The sequence below is a fragment of the Ranitomeya imitator genome, chromosome 2 (assembly GCF_032444005.1).
Source record: "Ranitomeya imitator isolate aRanImi1 chromosome 2, aRanImi1.pri, whole genome shotgun sequence".
In the NCBI taxonomy this organism is placed as follows: Eukaryota; Metazoa; Chordata; class Amphibia; order Anura; family Dendrobatidae; genus Ranitomeya; species Ranitomeya imitator.
The window spans coordinates 369,169,765-369,190,210 of NC_091283.1; the positions used below are offsets into that span (position 1 = coordinate 369,169,765).

The window sequence follows — 20,446 nt, forward strand, 5'->3', positions numbered from 1 at the left end:
ACCCCCTCGTGGCTACGATCGCTCTGATTGGCTGTTGAAAGTGAAACTGCCAATCAGAGCGATTTGTAATATTTCACCCATTATAACGGGTGAAATATTACAATCCAGCCATGGCCGATGCTGAAATATCATCGGCCATGGCTGGAAATACTAGTGTGCCCCCACCCCACCCCTCCGATCGCCCCCCCACCCCCCCGATCTGGCCGGTACACTGCTCCGGCTCCCCTCCGTCCAGTGCTCCGCTCCCCCCCGTGCTCGTGTCCGCTCCCCCCGTGCTCCAATCACCCCCCCGTGCTCCAATCACCCCCCCTGCACTCCGATCCACCCCCCCCCGTGCTCCGTTCCACCCCCCCGTGCTCCATTCCAGCCCCCCCGTGCTCCATTCCACGCCCCCCGCGCTCCGTTCCACCCCTCCCGCGCTCCGATTCCCCCCCCCGTGCTCCGATTCCCCCCCCCCCCGTGGTCCCCCCCCACCCTATCATACTTACCGATCCAGCCGTGGTCCCGTCCGTCTTCTCCCGGGCGCCGCCATCTTCCAAAATGGCGGGCGCATGCGCAGTGCGCCCGCCGAATCTGCCGGCCGGCAGATTCGTTCCAAAGTGCATTTTGATCACTGAGATATAATCTATCTCAGTGATCAAAATAAAAAAATAATAAATGACCCCCCCCCCCCCCCCTTTGTCACCCCCATAGGTAGGGACAATAAAAAAATAAAGAATTTTTTTTTTTCCACTAATGTTAGAATAGGGTTAGGGTTAGGGGTAGGGTTAGGGTTAGGGGTAGGGTTAGGGGTAGGGGTAGGGTTAGGGCTAGGGTTAGGAATGTGCACACGTATTCTGGTCCTCTGCGGATTTTTCCGCTGCGGATTTGATAAATCCGCAGTGCTAAACCGCTGCGGATTTATGGCGGATTTACCGCGTTTTTTTCTGCGCATTTCACTGCGGTTTTACAATTGCGATTTTCTATTGGAGCAGTTGTAAAACCGCTGCGGAATCCGCACAAAGAAGTGACATGCTGCGGAATGTAAACCGCTGCGTTTCCGTGCAGTTTTTCCGCAGCATGTGTACAGCGATTTTTGTTTCCCATAGGTTTACATTGAACTGTACACTCATGGGAAACTGCTGCGGATCCGCAGCGTGTGCACATACCTTTAGAATTAGGCTATGTGCACACGGTGCGGATTTGGCTGCGGATTCGCAGCAGTGTTCCATCAGGTTTACAGTACCATGTAAACATATGAAAAACCAAATCCGCTGTGCCCATGGTGCGGAAAATACCGCGCGGGAACGCTGCGTTGTATTTTCCGCAGCATGTCAATTCTTTGTGCGGATTCCGCAGCGTTTTACACCTGTTCCTCAATAGGAATCCGCAGGTGAAATCCGCACAAAAAACACTGGAAATCCGCGGAAAATCCGCAGGTAAAACACAGTGCCTTTTACCCGCAGATTTTTCAAAAATGGTGCGGAAATATCTCACACGAATCCGCAACGTGGGCACATAGCCTTAGGGTTAGGGTTGGAATTAGGGTTGTGGTTAGGGTTAGGGGTGTGTTGGGGTTAGTGTTGTGGTTAGGGGTGTGTTGGGGTTAGGGTTGTGATTAGGATTATGGCTACAGTTGGGATTAGGGTTAGGGGTGTGTTGGGGTTAGTGTTGGAGTTAGAATTGAGGGGTTACCACTGTTTAGGCACATCAGGGGGTCTCCAAACGCAACATGGCGCCACCATTGATTCCAGCCAATCTCGTATTCAAAAAGTCAAATGGTGCTCCCTCACTTCCGAGCCCTGACGTGTGCCCAAACAGTGGTTTACCCCCACATATGGGGTACCAGCATACTCAGGACAAACTGCGCAACAATTACTGGGGTCCAATTTCTCCTGTTACCCTTGTGAATCTAAAAAAATGCTTGCTAAAACATAATTTTTGAGGAAAGAAAAATGATTTTTTATTTTCACGGCTCTGCGTTGTAAACGTCTGTGAAGCACTTGGGGGTTCAAAGTGCTCACCACATATCTAGATAAGTTCCTTGGGGGGTCTAGTTTCTAAAATGGGGTCACTTGTGGGGGGTCTCTACTGTTTAGGCACACCAGGGGCTCTGCAAACGCAACGTGACACCCGCAGACCATTCCATCAAAGTCTGCATTTCAAAAGTCACTACTTCCCTTCTGAGCCCCGACGTGTGCCCAAACAGTGGTTTACCCCCACATATGGGGTATCAGCGTACTCAGGAGAAACTGGACAACAACTTTTGGGGTCCAATTTCTCCTGTAACCCTTGGGAAAATAAAAAATTCTGGGCTAAATAATTATTTTTGAGGAAAGAAAACGTATTTATTATTTTCACGGCTCTGCATTATAAACTTCTATGAAGCACTTGGGGGTTCAAAGTGCTCACCACACATCTAGATAAGTTCCTTTCAGGGTCTAGTTTCCAAAATGGGGTCACTTGTGGGGGGTTTCTACTGTTTAGGCACATCAGGGGCTCTGCAAACGCAACGTGACGCCCGCAGAGCATTCCATCAAAGTCTGCATTTCAAAACGTCACTACTTCAATTCCAAGCCCCGGCATGTGCCCAAACAGTAGTTTACCCCCACATATGGGGTATCACCGTACTCAGGAGAAACTGGACAACAACTTTTGGGGTCAAATTTCTCCTGTTACCCTTGGGAAAATTAAAAAATTCTGGGCTAAATAATTATTTTTGAGGAAAGAAAACGTATTTATTATTTTCACGGCTCTGCATTATAAACTTCTATGAAGCACTTGGGGGTTCAAAGTGCTCACCACACATCTAGATAAGTTCCTTTGGGGGTCTAGTTTCCAAAATGGGGTCACTTGTGGGGGGTTTCTACTGTTAAGCCACATCAGGGGCTCTGCAAACGCAACGTGACGCCCACAGAGCATTCCATCAAAGTCTGCATTTCAAAACGTCACTACTTCACTTCCGAGCCCCGGCATGTGCCCAAACAGTGATTTACCCCCACATATGGGGTATCAGCGTACTCAGGAGAAACTGGACAACAACTTTTGGGGTCAAATTTCTCCTGTTACCCTTGGGAAAATAAAAAATTGCAGGCTAAAAGATCATTTTTGAGAAAATAATTTTTTTTTTTATTTTCATGGCTCTGCGTTATAAACTTCTGTGAAGCACTTGGGGGTTCAAAGTCCTCACCACACATCTAGATTAGTTCCTTTGGGGGTCTAGTTTCCAAAATGGTGTCATTTCTGGGGGATCTCCAATGTTTAAGCACACAGGGGCTCTCCAAACGTGACATGGTGTCCGCTAATGATTGGAGCTAATTTTCCATTTAAAAAGCCAAATGGCGTGCCATCCCTTCCGAGCCCTGCCGTGCGCCCAAACAGTGGTTTACCCCCACATATGGGGTATCAGCGTACTCAGGACAAACTGGACAACAATATTTGGGGTCCAATTTCTCCCATTATCCTTGGCAAAATAGGAAATTCCAGGCTAAAAAATCATTTTTGAGGAAAGAAAAATTATTTTTTATTTTCATGGCTCTGCGTTATAAACTTCTGTGAAGCACCTGGGGGTTTAAAGTGCTCAATATGCATCTAGATAAGTTCCTTGGGGGGTCTAGTTTCCAAAATGGGGTCACTTGTGGGGGAGCTCCAATGTTTAGGCACACAGGGGCTCTCCAAACGCGACATGGTGTCCGCTAACAATTGGAGCTAATTTTCCATTCAAAAAGTCAAATGGCGCGCCTTCCCTTCCGAGCCCTGCCGTGTGCCCAAACAGTGGTTTACCCCCACATATGAGGTATCGGCGTACTCGGGAGAAATTGCCCAACAAATTTTATGATCCATTTTATCCTACTGCCCATGTGAAAATGAAAAAATTGAGGCGAAAATAATTTTTTTGTGAAAAAAAAAGTACTTTTTCATTTTTACAGATCAATTTGTGAAGCACCTGAGGGTTTAAAGTGCTCACTAGGCATCTAAATAAGTTCCTTGGGGGGTCTAGTTTCCAAAATGGGGTCACTTGTGGGGGAGCGCCAATGTTTAGGCACACAGGAGCTATCCAAACGCGACATGGTGTCCGCTAACGATGGAAATAATTTTTCATTCAAAAAGTCAAATGGCGCTCCTTCCCTTCCGAGCCTTACCATGTGCCCAAACAGTGGTTTACCCCCACATGTGAGGTATTGGTGTACTCAGGAGAAATTGCCCAACACATTTTAGGATCCATTTTATCCTGTTGCCCATGTGAAAATGAAAAAATTGAGGCTAAAAGAATTTTTTTGTGAAAAAAAAGTACTTTTTCATTTTTACGGATCAATTTGTGAAGCACCTGGAGGTTCAAAGTGCTCACTATGCATCTAGATAAGTTCCTTGGGGCATCTAGTTTCCAAAATGGGGTCACTTGTGGGGGAGCTCCAATTTTTAGGCACACGGGGGCTCTCCAAACGTGACATGGTGTCCGCTAAAGAGTGGAGCCAATTTTTGATTCAAAAAGTCAAATGGCGCTCCTTCCCTTCCAAGCCCTGCCGTGCGCCCAAACAGTGGTTTACCCCCACATATGAGGTATCAGCGTACTCAGGACAAATTGGACAACAACTTTCGTGGTTCAGTTTCTCCTTTTACCATTGGGAAAATAAAAAAATTGTTGCTAAAAGATAATTTTTGTGACTAAAAAGTTAAATGTTCATTTTTTCCTTCCATGTTGCTTCTGCTGCTGTGAAGCACCTGAAGGGTTAATAAACTTCTTGAATGTGGTTTTGAGTACCTTGAGGGGTGCAGTTTTTAGAATGGTGTCAGTTTTGGGTATTTTCAGCCATATAGACCCCTCAAACTGACTTCAAATGTGAGGTGGTCCCTAAAAAAAATGGTTTTGTAAATTTCGTTGTAAAAATGACAAATCGCTGGTCAAATTTTAACCCTTATAACTTCCTAACAAAAAAAAATTTTGTTTCCAAAATTGTGCTGATGTAAAGTAAACATGTGGGAAATGTTATTTATTAACTATTTTGTGTCCACATAGAGCTATAGAATAGGACGGCACTAGAGCGATACCATATACAGCAGTCAGGACTTGAGATGGGATCCAGAGTATTAGGCGTCACGCTTACTACGGGGTACTAGGTGCTCAGCAGCTGAAAACTAATAGTTCATTTGTACTCATAAGTAAGAAAGTGTGCGGCACTCACCCCAAATTCTGCAGTGGAAAGCGTGAATTTTAATGGAAAACTTCAACAGATAAACATCCGTTACAACATAAGGTAAGCAGGAGGGTGCGGCGTTGGAGCCCGGACGACGGCCGCTTCGCACAGCAGGTGCCTCAACGGGTCCAGATGCAACATCTGGACCCGTTGAGGCACCTGCTGTGCGAAGCGGCCGTCGTCCGGGCTCCAACGCCGCACCCTCCTGCTTACCTTATGTTGTAACGGATGTTTATCTGTTGAAGTTTTCCATTAAAATTCACGCTTTCCACTGCAGAATTTGGGGTGAGTGCCGCACACTTTCTTACTTATGAGTATTAACTATTTTGTGTCACATATCTCTCTGGTTTAACAGAATAAAAATTCAAAATGTGAAAATTGCGAAATTTTCAAAATTTTCGCCAAATTTCCGTGTTTATCACAAATAAATGCAGAATTTATTGACCTAAATTTACCACTAACATGAAGCCCAATATGTCACGAAAAAACAATCTCAGAACCGCTAGGATCCGTTGAAGCGTTCCTGAGTTATTACCTCATAAAGGGACACTGGTCAGAATTGCAAAAAACGGCAAGGTCTTTAAGGTCAAAATAGGCTGGGTCTTGAAGGGGTTAAAGAATATGCATGGTAACCCAATTGTCTTTACTATATTAAGTACAGAATTATTATGTTTTTCCGCACTTTTGCTAGATATGTACTTAAAACCTATTTTAGCTTCACAACCTATGAAGATAATGAAAAAGAAATACCCAGTTCAGGTAGACTTATTAATTATTGTTCTTTACCCTTATTGTCATATTTCAGTTGTATTTTTTATATCCTAATTTTATCACCTATAACAATATCATGTTTTCACCTACATTTATTTAGTATTGGTGCAGCATGGTGGCTCAGTGAATAGTATTGCAGCGCTGGGGTCCTGGGTTCAAATGCCACCAAGGACAACATCTGCAAGAAGTGTATGCCCTTCCCATGTTTGTGTAGATTTCCTCCGGGTACTCTGCTTTCCTCCCACACTCCAAATGCATACTGATAGGGAATTTAGATTGTGAGCCCCAATGGGGACAATGATGATGTATGTAAAGCTGTGGAATTAATGGTGCTATATAAGCGAGAAAAATAAAACCTAAAGCAGAAAAACCTAAAATACCAGAGTTGACAATAAGTAACACAAAATGGTAACAGCTGGTGTCAGAAAAATCTATGACTTCTTTGCATTTAGTGGTTACTCACCTGCGTAGTCATATATAGGAATCTCCTCTTTACACCACTCATCACCCCACACATAGGTCTCTGTAGTATTAATATGGGTCAGATCTTCACCCTGAAACAAAGATTGTAAAAGTCACAGAGAGATGGAGAAGTCACATCTATGATCAACTCTAATCCTGCCATCTCCTCTGTTTTCATTACACAAATATAAAACATATAATACTGGTGGACACAACAAGGCTGAACACAAGATCTTCACAGCCATCTACACATCATAGGGGAGATCTCATAACAACTTCTATCCATCTACCTGATGGTCCTGAGAAACATTGGGATTTTCATGTTTAAAGTCCTGAGGAAGAAGAGGATGAGGACATCTCTCTGGTGTTGTCCTCTTACTGGAGAGATCTGGAGGAAACACATACAGGGACTAAATTCTTACTTTACATACAGATAATTAGATAATTAGAGGCCGTGTGTATTTAGTCCTGTCTATTACCTGGTGATGTGAGGGGCTGGGGAACCTCCATGACATCCTTGTACAGATCTTGGTGTCCTTCTAAATACTCCCACTCCTCCATGGAGAAATAGATGGCGACATCCTGACACCTTATAGGAACCTGACACATACAATGATACCGTCATCCCCCGATCCCTTCATAGTGTTATTGTATAATGTCCCAGCATTCCCAGCAGTGTCACCTCTCCAGTCAGCAGCTCAATCATCTTGTAGGTGAGTTCTAGGATCTTCTGGTCATTCATATTATCATGTATCAGGGAATGAAATAGAGGCCCCGTGATTGGGCTCAGGGGTCTTCCCCCTTCACTAGAGGTCTTCTTCACTACTGTGTAATCCTAGTTACAGAGACAAACATTAATAAATCTCACTACAAACATTTCTCACCTCTCCATTTCTGTTATTCCCATAGATAAGAATGATGTAATGTGACGTCATCAGAATCTCTCACCTCTCCAGTAAGCCGGAAGAGGATCTCTAGGGTGAGGTGTAATATCCTCTCCGCCATCTTGTCCCTGTCTCTAGCCATCCTTGATGGTCAATCAGGAAATTTCTCTTATATAGAAGATCTCCACTGACAAGATCCAATACGGTAGGGACCTGGATAGGACTAAGAGATCGCATATAATCATAAAAAATACAACATCTGGTAACACTAATTTGAAATATATAAGAAGATAAAGCAGCTTCTTAATTTTTTAAAGGCCACAATCTCATATGAACTATACAGCTAATCATTGGCCTCAGGAGCTGTTGCCAACAAACACTGGCTCCATGTTTCACCTGCAATGACCATGTACATAAGAGATGAAAACCAACAAACGATAACTGTGCTCTTGCATATTACTCAGAAATAATGTAATACATGTCCTTGTGATAAATTGCTTGTGGAACATACAAAAAGTCAGTATGACAATGACTGATGGCTGCTTGAACATTTCAGTAATATCAAGAGTTTTCATAAGCTTTAGGAAGGGTGACTATAGAATTAAGAAAATGTTTAGATCTCAATCAAAATGGGATATAATGATTTGCATCCACTGCATTACACCATGAAAACCTTTTATGTGAAACAAAGTGGTGGTAGTATAGGCCTGTTTTGCAGTACTTGGGTCAAGTTTGCCATTATTGAAGGAACAATGAATTCTCAATTATGTCAGAAAACTTTAAGGAAGATATCAGGAAATCTAAGGTGAATCTCAAAATAGTGTGGGGCATTTAGAAAGACAATCACCCAAAGTATACAAGCTATTCTCCAAAAAATGGTTAAAGAAGAATAAAGTTAAAAAAAACATGCCAATTAACTATTTTTCCCTAAACTTGTGTAATTGTTAGTGTAGTGTTAGTTTGTTAATATACTCACCTATCATCATCTTTGCCAAAATCCAGTGCCATTCCATTCCTCTCCGGAGTTACATGACGATGATTCAGACTCCCCTGGGTCATACTGCGCTCTCTGTAACCAGTAAGTGGCTTTTATAATGTAAACCTATCAAGCTTTAGAACAAGGCTCTCTAGGCTTACATTTTAAAGGGAACCTGTCACCACATTTGGCCGATATGAGAGACAGCCATCACATTTCAGGGCTGATAAGTGGCATTATAGAATGCTGTATATCAGCTCCCAAGCCAACCTGTAAAAGAAGAAAAATAACTTTTATCATACTCAACTGCTAGGCAGTCCGGTCCGAGGGGTGTTGCGCTTTTTGGTCCAGCGCCTCCCATCTTCTTGCAATGCCGCCCTCCGGTTTGCTTTGTGTGGATGATACATCCCTGCGTCATCCACACAGTCTCCTTGGCATCGTGGTCCTGTGCAGGCGTACTTATCTGCCCTGTTGAAGGCAGAGCAAAGTATTGCAGTGCGCAGGTGTCGGGAAAGGTCAAAGTGCTCCTCAAAGGTCATCATGTCCAACCCCCTGCTCAATGCAGCGTAGGATTCACTAAACCATCTCACACAATATCTGTCCAGCCTCTGTTTGAAGACGAACTCACCACTTGTCAAGGCAGCCTGTTCCACTCAATGATCACCCTGTCAAAAAGTTTTTTCTAATATCTAATCTGTATCTTCTCCCTTTCAGTTTAATTTCATTGCTGCTCATGTTTCCATGTGCAAATGAGAATAAAGATGACCCCTCTACAGTGTGACATCCCTTCAGATATTTGTAGATAGCTATTAAGTCTCCCTTTAGCCTTCTTTTTTGCAGGCTAAACATTCAGAGATTCTTTAACCATTCCTCGTAGGACATACTTTGCAGTACGCTCACCATCCTGGTAGCTCTTCTCTGAACTTGCTCCAGTTTTTCAATGTCTTTTTTTTAAAATGTGGTGCCCAGAACTGGGCACAGTATACCAGATGTGGCCTGATCAAGGAGGAGAAGTGGGGGGATAATTAATTCACATGATATAGACTCTATGCTACACTTAATACATCCTAAAACTGTGTTTGCCTTTTTTGTTGCTGCATGACACTGTTGACTCATGCAGTCTGTGATCTATTAGAACACCCAAGTCTTTTTCACACATGCTGTTGCTTAGTTCTATTCCTCCCATTCCGTAGACGTAATTTTCATTTTTTTTTTACCAGATGTAGAATACTGCATTTCTTCCTGTTAAATAACATTTTATTAGTCACTGCCCATTGTTCAACCTTATATAGATCCTTCTCTGTCTTCTCTAGTATTAGTTATCCCTCCTGATTTGCATCATCTGCAAATTATGAATGTCATGAATTATTATGTTATGAATCCCACCAAAACCTTGTCAGATGACAAATGCACTCGCAGGGTGCAGCAGGCCCCCGATAATAAATGCTAAAGCAGCACAGGTGCAAGCTACTGATGAGAGCAACCACCCACTCGCCCAAACATTAGAGGGGTTGGCTGCCTAGTAGCAAAAATGCACACCGGTAAGGTTTGCATAAGACACTATTCACACAGATAAATGTGATGCATAGTGTCTGGACAACCTATTGATCACGCCCATAGTATTGGCAGGCGGGCCGTCCAGCACTACATATATACATGCAACAGACAAGGAACAAAATAAAGGGGCCCTGCCGCACACTGCAAAAAGATGATAAAAAGTGCAAAAAAGATGAAAAATTAAATAATGTATATAATACATTAGATGAGGTATTAGTTACAATTTTGGCCAAAATGGATAAGCTTGCAACCCAATGTCAAGGATCCTCATCAACTTGCAAGTCCTACTCTAATATCAAAAACAAAAACAAAAACAGCTAACATAGAAAAACTAAAAAAAAAAAAAAAAACACGCAACATGAAGAGCAGACTCACCAAAACCTTGTCAAATGACAAATGCACTCGCATTTATCTGTGTGAATAGTGTCTTATGCAAGCCTTACCTGTGTGCATTTTTGCTACTAGGCAGCCAACCCTTCTAATGTTTGGGCGAGTGGGTGGTTGCTCTCATCAGTAGCTTGCACCTGTGCTGCTTTGGCATTTATTATCGGGGGCCTGCTACACCCTGCGAGTGCATTTGTCAAGGTTTTGGTGAGTCTGCTCTTCATGTTGTGTGTTTTTTTTTATGGGGGGGAGTTTTTCTATGTTAGCTGTTTTTGATATTAGAGTAGGATTTGCAAGTTGATGAGGACCCTTGACGTTGGGTTGCAAGCTTATCCATTTTTGCCAAAATTGTAACTAATACCTCATCTAATATATTATATACATTACTAGCTATTGAACCCGTTCTACGCCCGGGTGACAAGCATTTATATTGGTATATGGTCTCCATCCTGGTATGTGCTGCTCCATCCTGCGTCCCCATCCTGTCATGTGCTGCTCCCATCCTGCTCCCCCGTTCTGTCATGTGCTGCTCCCATCCTGCTCCCCCGTTCTGTCATGTGCTTCTCCCATCCTGTGCCCCCATTCTGTCATGTGCTGCTCCCATCCTGCGCCCCCGTTCTGTCATGTGCTGCTCCCATCCTGCGCCCCCGTTCTGTCATGTGCTGCTCCCATCCTGCACCCCCGTTCTGTCATGTGCTGCCCTATTCTGTCATGTGCTGCTCCCATCCTGCGCCCCCGTTCTGTCATGTGCTGCTCCCATCCTGCACCCCCGTTCTATCATGTGCTGCCCTATTCTGTCATGTGCTGCTCCCATCCTGCGCCCCCGTTCTGTCATGTGCTGCTCCCATCCTGCGCCACCGTTCTTTAATTTACTGCTCCCATCCATATGCCCCATAAGATGCTCCATAGTATATGCCCCGTATCAGGTGGCGTAAGTAACAAATAGCTGTGGCATGAAGTGCCACAGCCTCATGCCACAGCAATTTGTTACTTGCGCCACCTGATTCCTTTCCGCCGCCATTTTCTTGGTCCTCCTGCTGGCGGAATCGGCGCCTGCGCAGTCCGCGCTTTCCGGCACCATTTTCTTGAAGACACACTGCAGTCTTCAAGAAAATGGCGGCGGAAAGCGCGGACTGCGCAGGCGCCGATTCCGGCAGCAGGACCAAGAAAATGGCGGCGGAAAGGAATCAGGTGGCGTAAGTAACAAATTGCTGTGGCATGAAGTGCCACAGTTTCATGCCACAGCAATTTGTTACTTACGCCATTCCTTTCCGCCCATTTTCTTCGTCCTCCTGCTGCCGGAATCGGCACCTGCGCAGTTCGCGCTTTCCGGCGCCATTTTCTTGAAGACACACCTGCAGTGTGTCTTCAAGAAAATGGCGCCGGAAAGCGCGAACTGCGCAGGCGCCGATTCCGGCAGGAGGACGAAGAAAATGGGCGGAAAGGAATGGCGTAAGTAACAAATTGCTGTGGCATGAAACTGTGGCACTTCATGCCACAGCAATTTGTTACTTACGCCACCTGATTCCTTTCCGCCGCCATTTTCTTGGTCCTTCCAGCGCCATTTTTTTTCCTGACACTCTACAATGTAACGCTAGGAGCGTCGCGCCTGCACAGTCTATAAAGGCTTCGGACAGAGTGACGCTCCCAGCGTTATGTTATAGATTTAATTATACATCTTTTTTGCACTTTTTATCATCTTTTTGCAGGGTGCGGCAGGGCCCCTTTATTTTGTTCCTTGTGTGTTGCATGTATATAATATATATATATATATATATATATATATATATATATATATATATATATATAGCTGGACGGCCCACCTGCTGATACTATGGGTGTGATCAATAGGTTGTCCAGACACTGTGCATCACATTTATCTGTGTCTGCTCTTCATGTTGTGCGTTGTTTTTTTGTTTTTTTTAAGTTTTTCTATGTTAGAAGTTATGAATCCACCTAACCATAGCCTTGTCAATCCCATACTTGGTCATTTTTTTCAATAAGGATAGTATGAGATACTTAATCAGATGCTATGCTGAAGTCGAGTATACTATATCTACCACATTTTCCTGATCCACTCAGTCAGTGATTCCATCATAACAGAAAATTAGATAAGTCTGGCAATACTTGTATGCTACAAACCCATTCTGGCTTTGCTTAATTACTGTATTCTTATCCAAATACTTTCTGTTAAATAATTTGTTAAAAGATCTTTCCTGCTGTACAAGTAAGGCTCACTGGCTTGTAATTTTCCTGGCTCCATCTTCTTTCCTTTTTTGAAGATAGGGACATTTTCCCTTATCCAATCTTCTGGGACCTCCCTGTTCGCCAGGATTTTTCATAGGTACATCAGCTAACTCTTACAGTACACTAGGATGTAATTAATCTGGACCAGAAGATTTAAATGAATCTAAATTAGCTTAGTGCTCCCGTAACATCTTTCTGTTTATAGAAAGTGTGAATTTTTTTATTCCTTCTATGGCACTGTGAAGATCAGTTGATGTTACGATTGCTTTCTTAGAGAACATAGATATAAAATAGGAATTTTAAAGTTTGGCCTTCTCAACATAATTTTTGACCACTTCACACTTTTCACCCGGTAAAAAACCCATAGAATCTTTGACTTTTCTTTTGCTTTTGACGTACCCCCAAAATTAATTTTTATTGCTTTTGGTCTCCTTTGCAAGCCTCACTGGATTTAGCTCTTCTAATGCTTGCCCTACAATCCCTTCAAACAGAATTATATCCTTTAGTTATGTCTCCTTTTTTTTATTTAATATACATTTATTTTTTCCCGTTTTAACAAGTGAGTAAATTCTGGTCTCTTTAAATGCTTCCAATTATTCCTTCTTTTTGGGATTGTTAACGATTGTGAAGTGAGAATTTCATTTGGCGAAATCTCCCATCCTTCTTGGACATTTCTGTCCTGTAGAACATCCAGCCATTGGACCTTTCCTACCCTCTTTCTGAGTCCATTAAAGTCTGCCTTTCTGAAGTCCAACCTTAAAGTCTGAGTCCTTGTTGGTCTTCCTCCTCTTGTAATACAAAATTTTAGGACAGCACGATTGCTGGTTCCTAAATTCGTAGCCACTTTTACTTGCTCAACCGTGTTCTCCCTGTTGGTAAGGATTAGGTCCAAGATTGCAGATCTTCTTGTTCTCTCTTCTACCTTAAAGTTGTCAGCAAGAAAAGATAAGAAATTTCTGGACCCATTATTATCTCCATGGTCCAAGTCCATTCACTGGGAGGATGGATGAGAAGATGACTTGCAGGCCATACAGCAATGCAGAGACATAGAGGGCATGCAGATCCGTGGCAACCACTACAAAACAGCAGCGTTTGCAGACGACCTCTTATTAGTAATCTCAAAACCCTTAAAAAGTATGCCAGCCATAATGGACATCCTAGAGCGCTACAGTAAACTGTCGAATTTTAAAATGAACAAAACAAAATCCGAATTACTAAACATAGGTCTACCAACCAGGGAGGTGAACTACATCAAGTCCACATATCCCTTTCCCTGGCAACAGAAAAGCTTAACATACCTAGGCATTCAGTTATGCGCTACTGATAAAGACCTCTTTACTCTTAATTATAACCGACTATTGGGAGATACGACTTCATGTCTCAGGTCCTGGAAGGACAATTTCCTATCCTGGATAGGGAGAAAAAACATCCTAAAAAGTCTGATCTTACCAAAATTTCTTTATATGTTTAATATGATCCCTATCCAGGTCCCCCACTCTTTCCTAGCTAAAATACACTCCCTATTTCTTAGATATATTTGGCACAAAAATAAACCGCGTATTAATTTTAAAACTCTCACATTACCAAAAGATATGGGTGGAATGGGTGCACCAGATATTGTAAAATACTACCAAGCTTCGCACATATCTAGAACGATCCACTGGATCAGAAGCACAGAAGACAAACAATGGCTCAAAATAGAAGAAGCAATGTCCCCTTTACCACTACGCTCCATTTTGCTAGGGCAAAACAATGATCCGACTATAACTAAATCAAAAAATCTACATACACTAGCTACATTAAAGATATGGGGTAAACTTCATTGTGCCCTGATCCCTTCCCTCTCCCCATTAACAAAAGTCATAGACATTTTAGACTCACTGCCTAACCAAGCGGCACATATCTCATTAGAGCAACTATTTGAAGATGGAGCCCTTCTTCCCCTACAAGAAATACGCAAAATCCCCGGACTTTCAGGTCTAACATTCTTGCAATACGGTAAACTCACACATTTTCTTCGCCAGAGTCACCACTCGGTTGACTTCAATAGGTCCCTGACCTCCTATGAAACACTATGTGCCAGAAAGCTACCACCAACTCGTATCCTTTCAATAATATACCAATCTATACTAAAACTGGAAACATCACTGAAACGAGCCTATATAATGAAATGGGAAAAGGACATGGGTACTTCATTTTCTGAATCACAAATCAATCATATATACAGACATTCACATGGTCCCTCTAAATGCGTGCGCATCCAAGAAAACTCATTTAAAATTATCACTAGATGGTATGTGACACCCAATCGAATGCAGAAATGGAGCCGTGCCTCGTCTTTAAACTGCTGGAGATGCGGAACAGGTGAAGGCAGTTACAAGCATATATGGTGGTCTTGCCCAATACTATCCACTTTCTGGAGGGTGTTGGAATCTACCATACACGAAATAGTGGGTAAATGCATTGTCCTGAAGCCAGAATTTGTCCTTCTAAACTTTCCAATCTGGCCAGATGATGGGAATGCCTCTAAATTGGCCCAATTTATCCTGACGGCGGGGAAATCTCTGTTACCGAAATTTTGGAACTCAAAAACAATACCTACCGCAAAACAAATATATTCCAAGATTGAACAGCTTTACCACACAGAAGAACTGGCCTCAAAAATAAACCATACCATAGATAGGTTCCACAATACTTGGAGGTCTTGGACCCTATTTAGAACTAGATCGACATTCCTCTCCACAGTATCATCATGAATACACAAGTGTCCCAGGGAACTGCCGTCCCCCACCCTCTTCCCCCCCCCACCCTCCTGTCTGCCCTTCTATTTACTTCCTCCAACAAAGCCTTCCCTAGCTTTTCTCCTTCTCTTTTCTCTATTCTTTTCTCTCTCCTTTATTCTGTGACAAAGTTAATTTATCTAGATTGATTAAGTTAGTTCAAAAATGTATGTTTCAATGCTAACACTTTTATGTTCTCATTTAAAGAGGACAGTTATGCCTACTATGTAATTCACTCATTTCAAACTAGGCAACATGTTATGTTTACATTTATTGAAAACTGTTATATTATTCTGAAAATTTCAATAAAAAGACAATTGAAAGAAAGAGAAGATGACTTGCTCTCCCAGTTGCTTCACTTTCCAGCCTAGGTCTTCAAAGTCTCTCAAAGAAAAAAAAGTTGTTGTTCCAGTGCATGGGCGGACATACCGCCGGTTCAACCGGTGTGGCTGCACTGGGGCCCTGAGGCTCTGGGGGTCCATGCAGGCAAGGTTGGCGTTAGGGGCAGGCAGCTGCCTAGGGCCCCTGCTCCCCATGGGCCCTCAGCTAGCGGCACATCACGCAGCCGCTATGGGGCCCCTGTGAGGCAGGGGGCCCGCCTGCCTCCAGCGCTGACTCCCACGCCACATTGAACTATATCGGAATCTGCAGCTTCAGTTCTAAGCAATGATGTAGAGAGCATCAGATCACGCTCCCTTTCCCATCATTCCCTGCTCTGCCTCTGACACAGCGGGTGCGCGATGACATCATCACGCACTCACTGTGTGCCAGCCGGCAGTGCAGCCGCTGAGACAGGAGCAGGGAGCAGTGCAGGCACGAGGAAAGGTGAGGAGGGTGTTTTTTTTTTTTTTATACTATAACAGTGAGTACTGGACTGTGGGGCCATTCTCGGGTGGAAGATGCAGGCTGTGCTATATGCTACGTGGGCTGTTATATACTACGTGGCTGTTCTATATACAACGTGGGCTGTGCTGTATACTACATGGCTGTTCTATATACTACATGGGTTGTGCTATATACTACGTGGACTGTGTAATATGCTACGTGGGCTGTGCTGTATACTACATGGCTGTTCTATATACTACGTGGGCTGTACTGTATACTACGTGGCTGTGCTGTATACTACATGGCTGTTCTATATACTACGTGGGCTGTGCTATATGCTACCTGGGCTGTGTTATATACTACATGGTTGTTTTATATACTACGTGGCTGTGCTGTATACTACATGGCTGTGCTATATACTACATGGGCTGTTATATACTATGTGGCTGTGCTATACTACGTGGGTTGTGTTATATGCTACGTGGGTTGTGCTATATATTACGTGGGCTGTGCTGTATACTACATGGCTGTTCTATATACTACGTGGGCTGTGCTGTATACTACGTGGCTGTTCTATATACTACGTGGGCTGTGCTATTGCTATATACTACGTGGGCTGTGTTATATACTACATGGTGGTTGTTCTATATACTACGTGGCTGTGCTGTATACTACATGGCTGTGCTATATACTACATGGGCTGTTATATACTATGTGGCTGTGCTATACTACGTGGGTTGTGTTATATGCTACGTGGGTTGTGCTATACACTACATGGGCTGTGCTGTATACTACATGGCTGTTCTATATACTATGTGGGCTGTGCTATATATCACGTGGGCTGTTATATACTACATGGCTGTTCTGTATACTACATGGCTGTGCTATATGCTACGTGGGCTGTGTTATATGCTACGTGGGCTGTGTTATATGCTACGTGGGCTGTTATATACAACGTGGGCTGTGCTGTATACTACGTGGGCTGTGCTATATACTACGCGGGCTGTGCTATATACTATGGGGGTATATTATATTCTATGGGGGTTGTATTATATACTACGTGGCTGTGTTATATACTATTGGGGGTATCTTATAGTCTATGGGGAGGCTGTGTTATATACTATATGGCCGTGTTATATACTATGTGGGTACATTATATTCTATGTGGGAGGCTGTTTTATATACAATGGGGGTGCATTATATTCTATGGGGGAGGCTGTGTTATACTATGGGGGTACATTATATTCTAGGGGGGAGGCTGTTATATTCTATGGGGGCTGCATTATATACTATGGGGAGGTGGGCTGTTTTATATTCTATGGGAGGCTGTATTAGATTTTCTTAGGGAGGATTGCATCATACTCTATGATGGGGCTACATTATATTCTATGAGGAGGTGGGCTGTATACCTATTCTATTTGGGGCTACATTATATTCTATGGGGGCGGTATTATATTTATATTCTATGAGGGGTGGTTGCATCATACTCTATGAGGGGGCTACATTATACTATATGAGGGGGCTGCATTATATTCTATGGGGGGTTACATTATACTCTGTGGGGTGGGTGCATTATGCTCTATGGGGTGGCTGCATTATACTATATGTGGGCTGCATAATACTGTATCGAGGACTATGGGGAATACATTATACTATATGAAGAACTATGGGGTGCATTATACTATGGGAAGTGAATTGTACGACATGGATGATGATGGCGGTGCATTATACTATATGGAGCACTATGAGGAGTGTATTATACTATGTGTAGGACTGAGCAGTGTATTTTAATATACGGAGGACTATGGGGCATATTATATTATATGGAGGAGTATGGGACATATATTATATGGAGGACTATGGAGTGTATTTTACAATATAGAGGACTATGGGCCCTGCATTAAACTATGGGAAGTGAATTGTACTACATGGATGACTATGGCGGTGCATTATACTATATGGAGCACTATGAGGAGTGTATTATACTATGTGGAGGACTGAGCAGTATATTTTAATATATGGAGTACTATAGGGAGTGTATTATACTATATGGATGACTATGGGAAGTGTATAATACTAAATGGAGGACTGAGTAGAGTATTATGCTATATGGAGGACTATGGGGCATATTATATTATATGGAGGGAGGAGTATGCGGTGTGCATTTTACAATATGGAAGACTGTGGTACACATTATAATATATGGAGGACTATGGGGTGTATTATACTAAACAAACAAAATGCTGCATATTCATCGAGTGATTCGAAACAGAAATCATTGTTCTCAGCAGCACATCGCCGGTGTAAACTGTAGATGTGCTGCTGATAACATGATCCTGTATTGTGATCTGTTAGTGATCTATTAGTGATCATTCTGTCCCCATCATTCTTTCTCAGACGGTGGAAAGAGGCCGGGAAACAAGCAATGAACGATCGTACTCATTTAGTGGCCTGAACGCAGGGCATGTAAATACAACTGAAATGCTTCTGTGTGATGTGCAATATGTTAGCATTTGGGGCCCCATTTTAAACTTTGGCTAAAACCGGCTCTGCCTGCAGAGTGGCTAATATTGAGGCCAATCTGGCCAGTTTATCTGGCCCCGAGGATCCGGGGGGCCCCTGGCAAGATTGCCCTCATGTGCGGTGGGCAGCTCCGCGGCCTGCAGGAGAAAATGGCAGCGGAGCGGAGCTGCAGGGAATGGATCCGTCCTGCTTACTGCCCGCACTTCCTGTCTTACACAGCAGCGGATGAATTACATCATCATGCGAGACAGAAAGCTGCCAGTGATGGTGGAGCTTCAGGATACCGTGCGCAGAGGCGAGGTGATTGTAAGTATGCAGAGAGGTGACTGGTGCTGTGTGTGTGTGTAGGTGGAGGAGAGGGCAATGATGGGGGTGATGGGGCAGAAGGCAATGATTGGGTTGACAGAGAGGGCAATGATAGGGGTGGTGGGGGAGGAGGAAATGATGGAGGTGGTGAATGGGAAATAATGGGGTGGTGGGGATAAAGCAATAATGGGGGTGGTGAAGGGGCAATCATGGAGGTGGGGGAAGAGGGCAATAATGGGATGCGGGGGGAGGAGGACAATGAGGGGTGTGGGGGATTGGGATGGGAGGAAAGGGGATTTATAATGGATTTAGGTACGTGGAGATGGAAGATGTTATTATCGATTATTATGTCTAACACAGTCCCTTAGTATATAGTAGTGTACTCACTTATGTATAGCACAGGCCCTTAGTATGTGTGTATATATATATATATATATATATATATATATATATATATATAATATGTGTGTTTGTTTGTTTGTATATTGCCGAGCCACGTAGTATATTGCCCAGCCACGTAGTATATTGCACAGCCCACGTAGTATATTGCACAGCCACATAGTATATTGCACAGCCACATAGTATATTGCACAGCCCACGTAGTATATTGCCCAGTCACATAGTATATTGCCCAGCCACGCAGTATATTGCCCAACCACGTAGTATATTGCCCAGTCACGTAGTATATTGCCCAGTCACGTAGTATATTGCCCAGTCACGTAGTATATTGCGCAGTCACGTAGTATATTGCCCAGTCACGTAGTATGTTGCCCAGTGGCGTAGTATACAGCACAGAGCCACATAGTATATTCCACAGCGACGTAGTATACTGCACAGAGCCACGTAGTATATTGCACAGCGATGTAGTATACAGCACAGAGCCATGTAGTATATTGCCCAGCCACGTAGTATATTGGCCAGTCACGTAGTATATTGCCCAGCTACGTAGTATATTGCCCAGCCACGTAGTATATTGCCCAGCCACGTATGTCACAGGTTAAAAAAATAAAAAATAAACATATACTCACCTTCCGATGCCCCCTTGTAGTTCGGTCACATGACCGTGACGTCATGGCAGGTCCTTCTCGCGCAGGCGCGCAGGACCTGTGATGACGTCGCTGTCACATGACCGTGACGTCATGGCAGGTCCTTCTCGCGCAGGGCCTGTGATGACGTCGCGGTCACATGACTGTGACGTCATGGCAGGTCCTTCTCCCATACCATCCTTTGCACCGGAACCTGCCGCTCGCATGGAGCGGTCACCAGAGCTTCGCGAAATGTGAGTATATAATGATTTTTTATTTATTTAAATTATTTTTAACATTAGATGTTTTCACTATTGACGCTGCATAGGCAGCATCAATAGTAAAAACTTGGTCACACAAAGTTAATAGCGGCGGTAACTGAGTGAGTTACCCGCAGCTTATCGCGGTCCGTTACCGCTGGCATTAACCGTGTGAGCGGTGACTGCGGGGAGTATGGAGTGGGGACAGGGCGCTGACTGCAGGGGAGGGACTAATCGGACTGTGGCCGTCGCTGATTGGTCGCAGCAGCCAT

General features: G+C 43.7%; 1 protein-coding gene across 2 annotated transcripts in view; it reads right to left on the minus strand.

Annotated features, from left to right (window-relative positions):
* LOC138663935 (zinc finger protein OZF-like) overlaps positions 1–20,446 on the minus strand; it is a 35,241-nt gene that overhangs the window by 11,929 nt on the left and 2,866 nt on the right. The window contains exons 2-7 of one of the 2 annotated variants that reach the window (XM_069750304.1): positions 8,575–8,735; positions 7,356–7,514; positions 7,090–7,242; positions 6,887–7,007; positions 6,698–6,795; positions 6,409–6,499 (exon numbers count right to left, since the gene is read on the minus strand). In XM_069750304.1, coding sequence (XP_069606405.1) covers positions 6,409–6,499; positions 6,698–6,795; positions 6,887–7,007; positions 7,090–7,242; positions 7,356–7,433 — 541 coding nt within the window. In that variant the 5' untranslated portion in view covers positions 7,434–7,514; positions 8,575–8,735. The remainder of the gene's footprint in view (positions 1–6,408; positions 6,500–6,697; positions 6,796–6,886; positions 7,008–7,089; positions 7,243–7,355; positions 7,515–8,574; positions 8,736–20,446) is intronic. The other variant, XM_069750305.1, reaches the window with a different exon arrangement.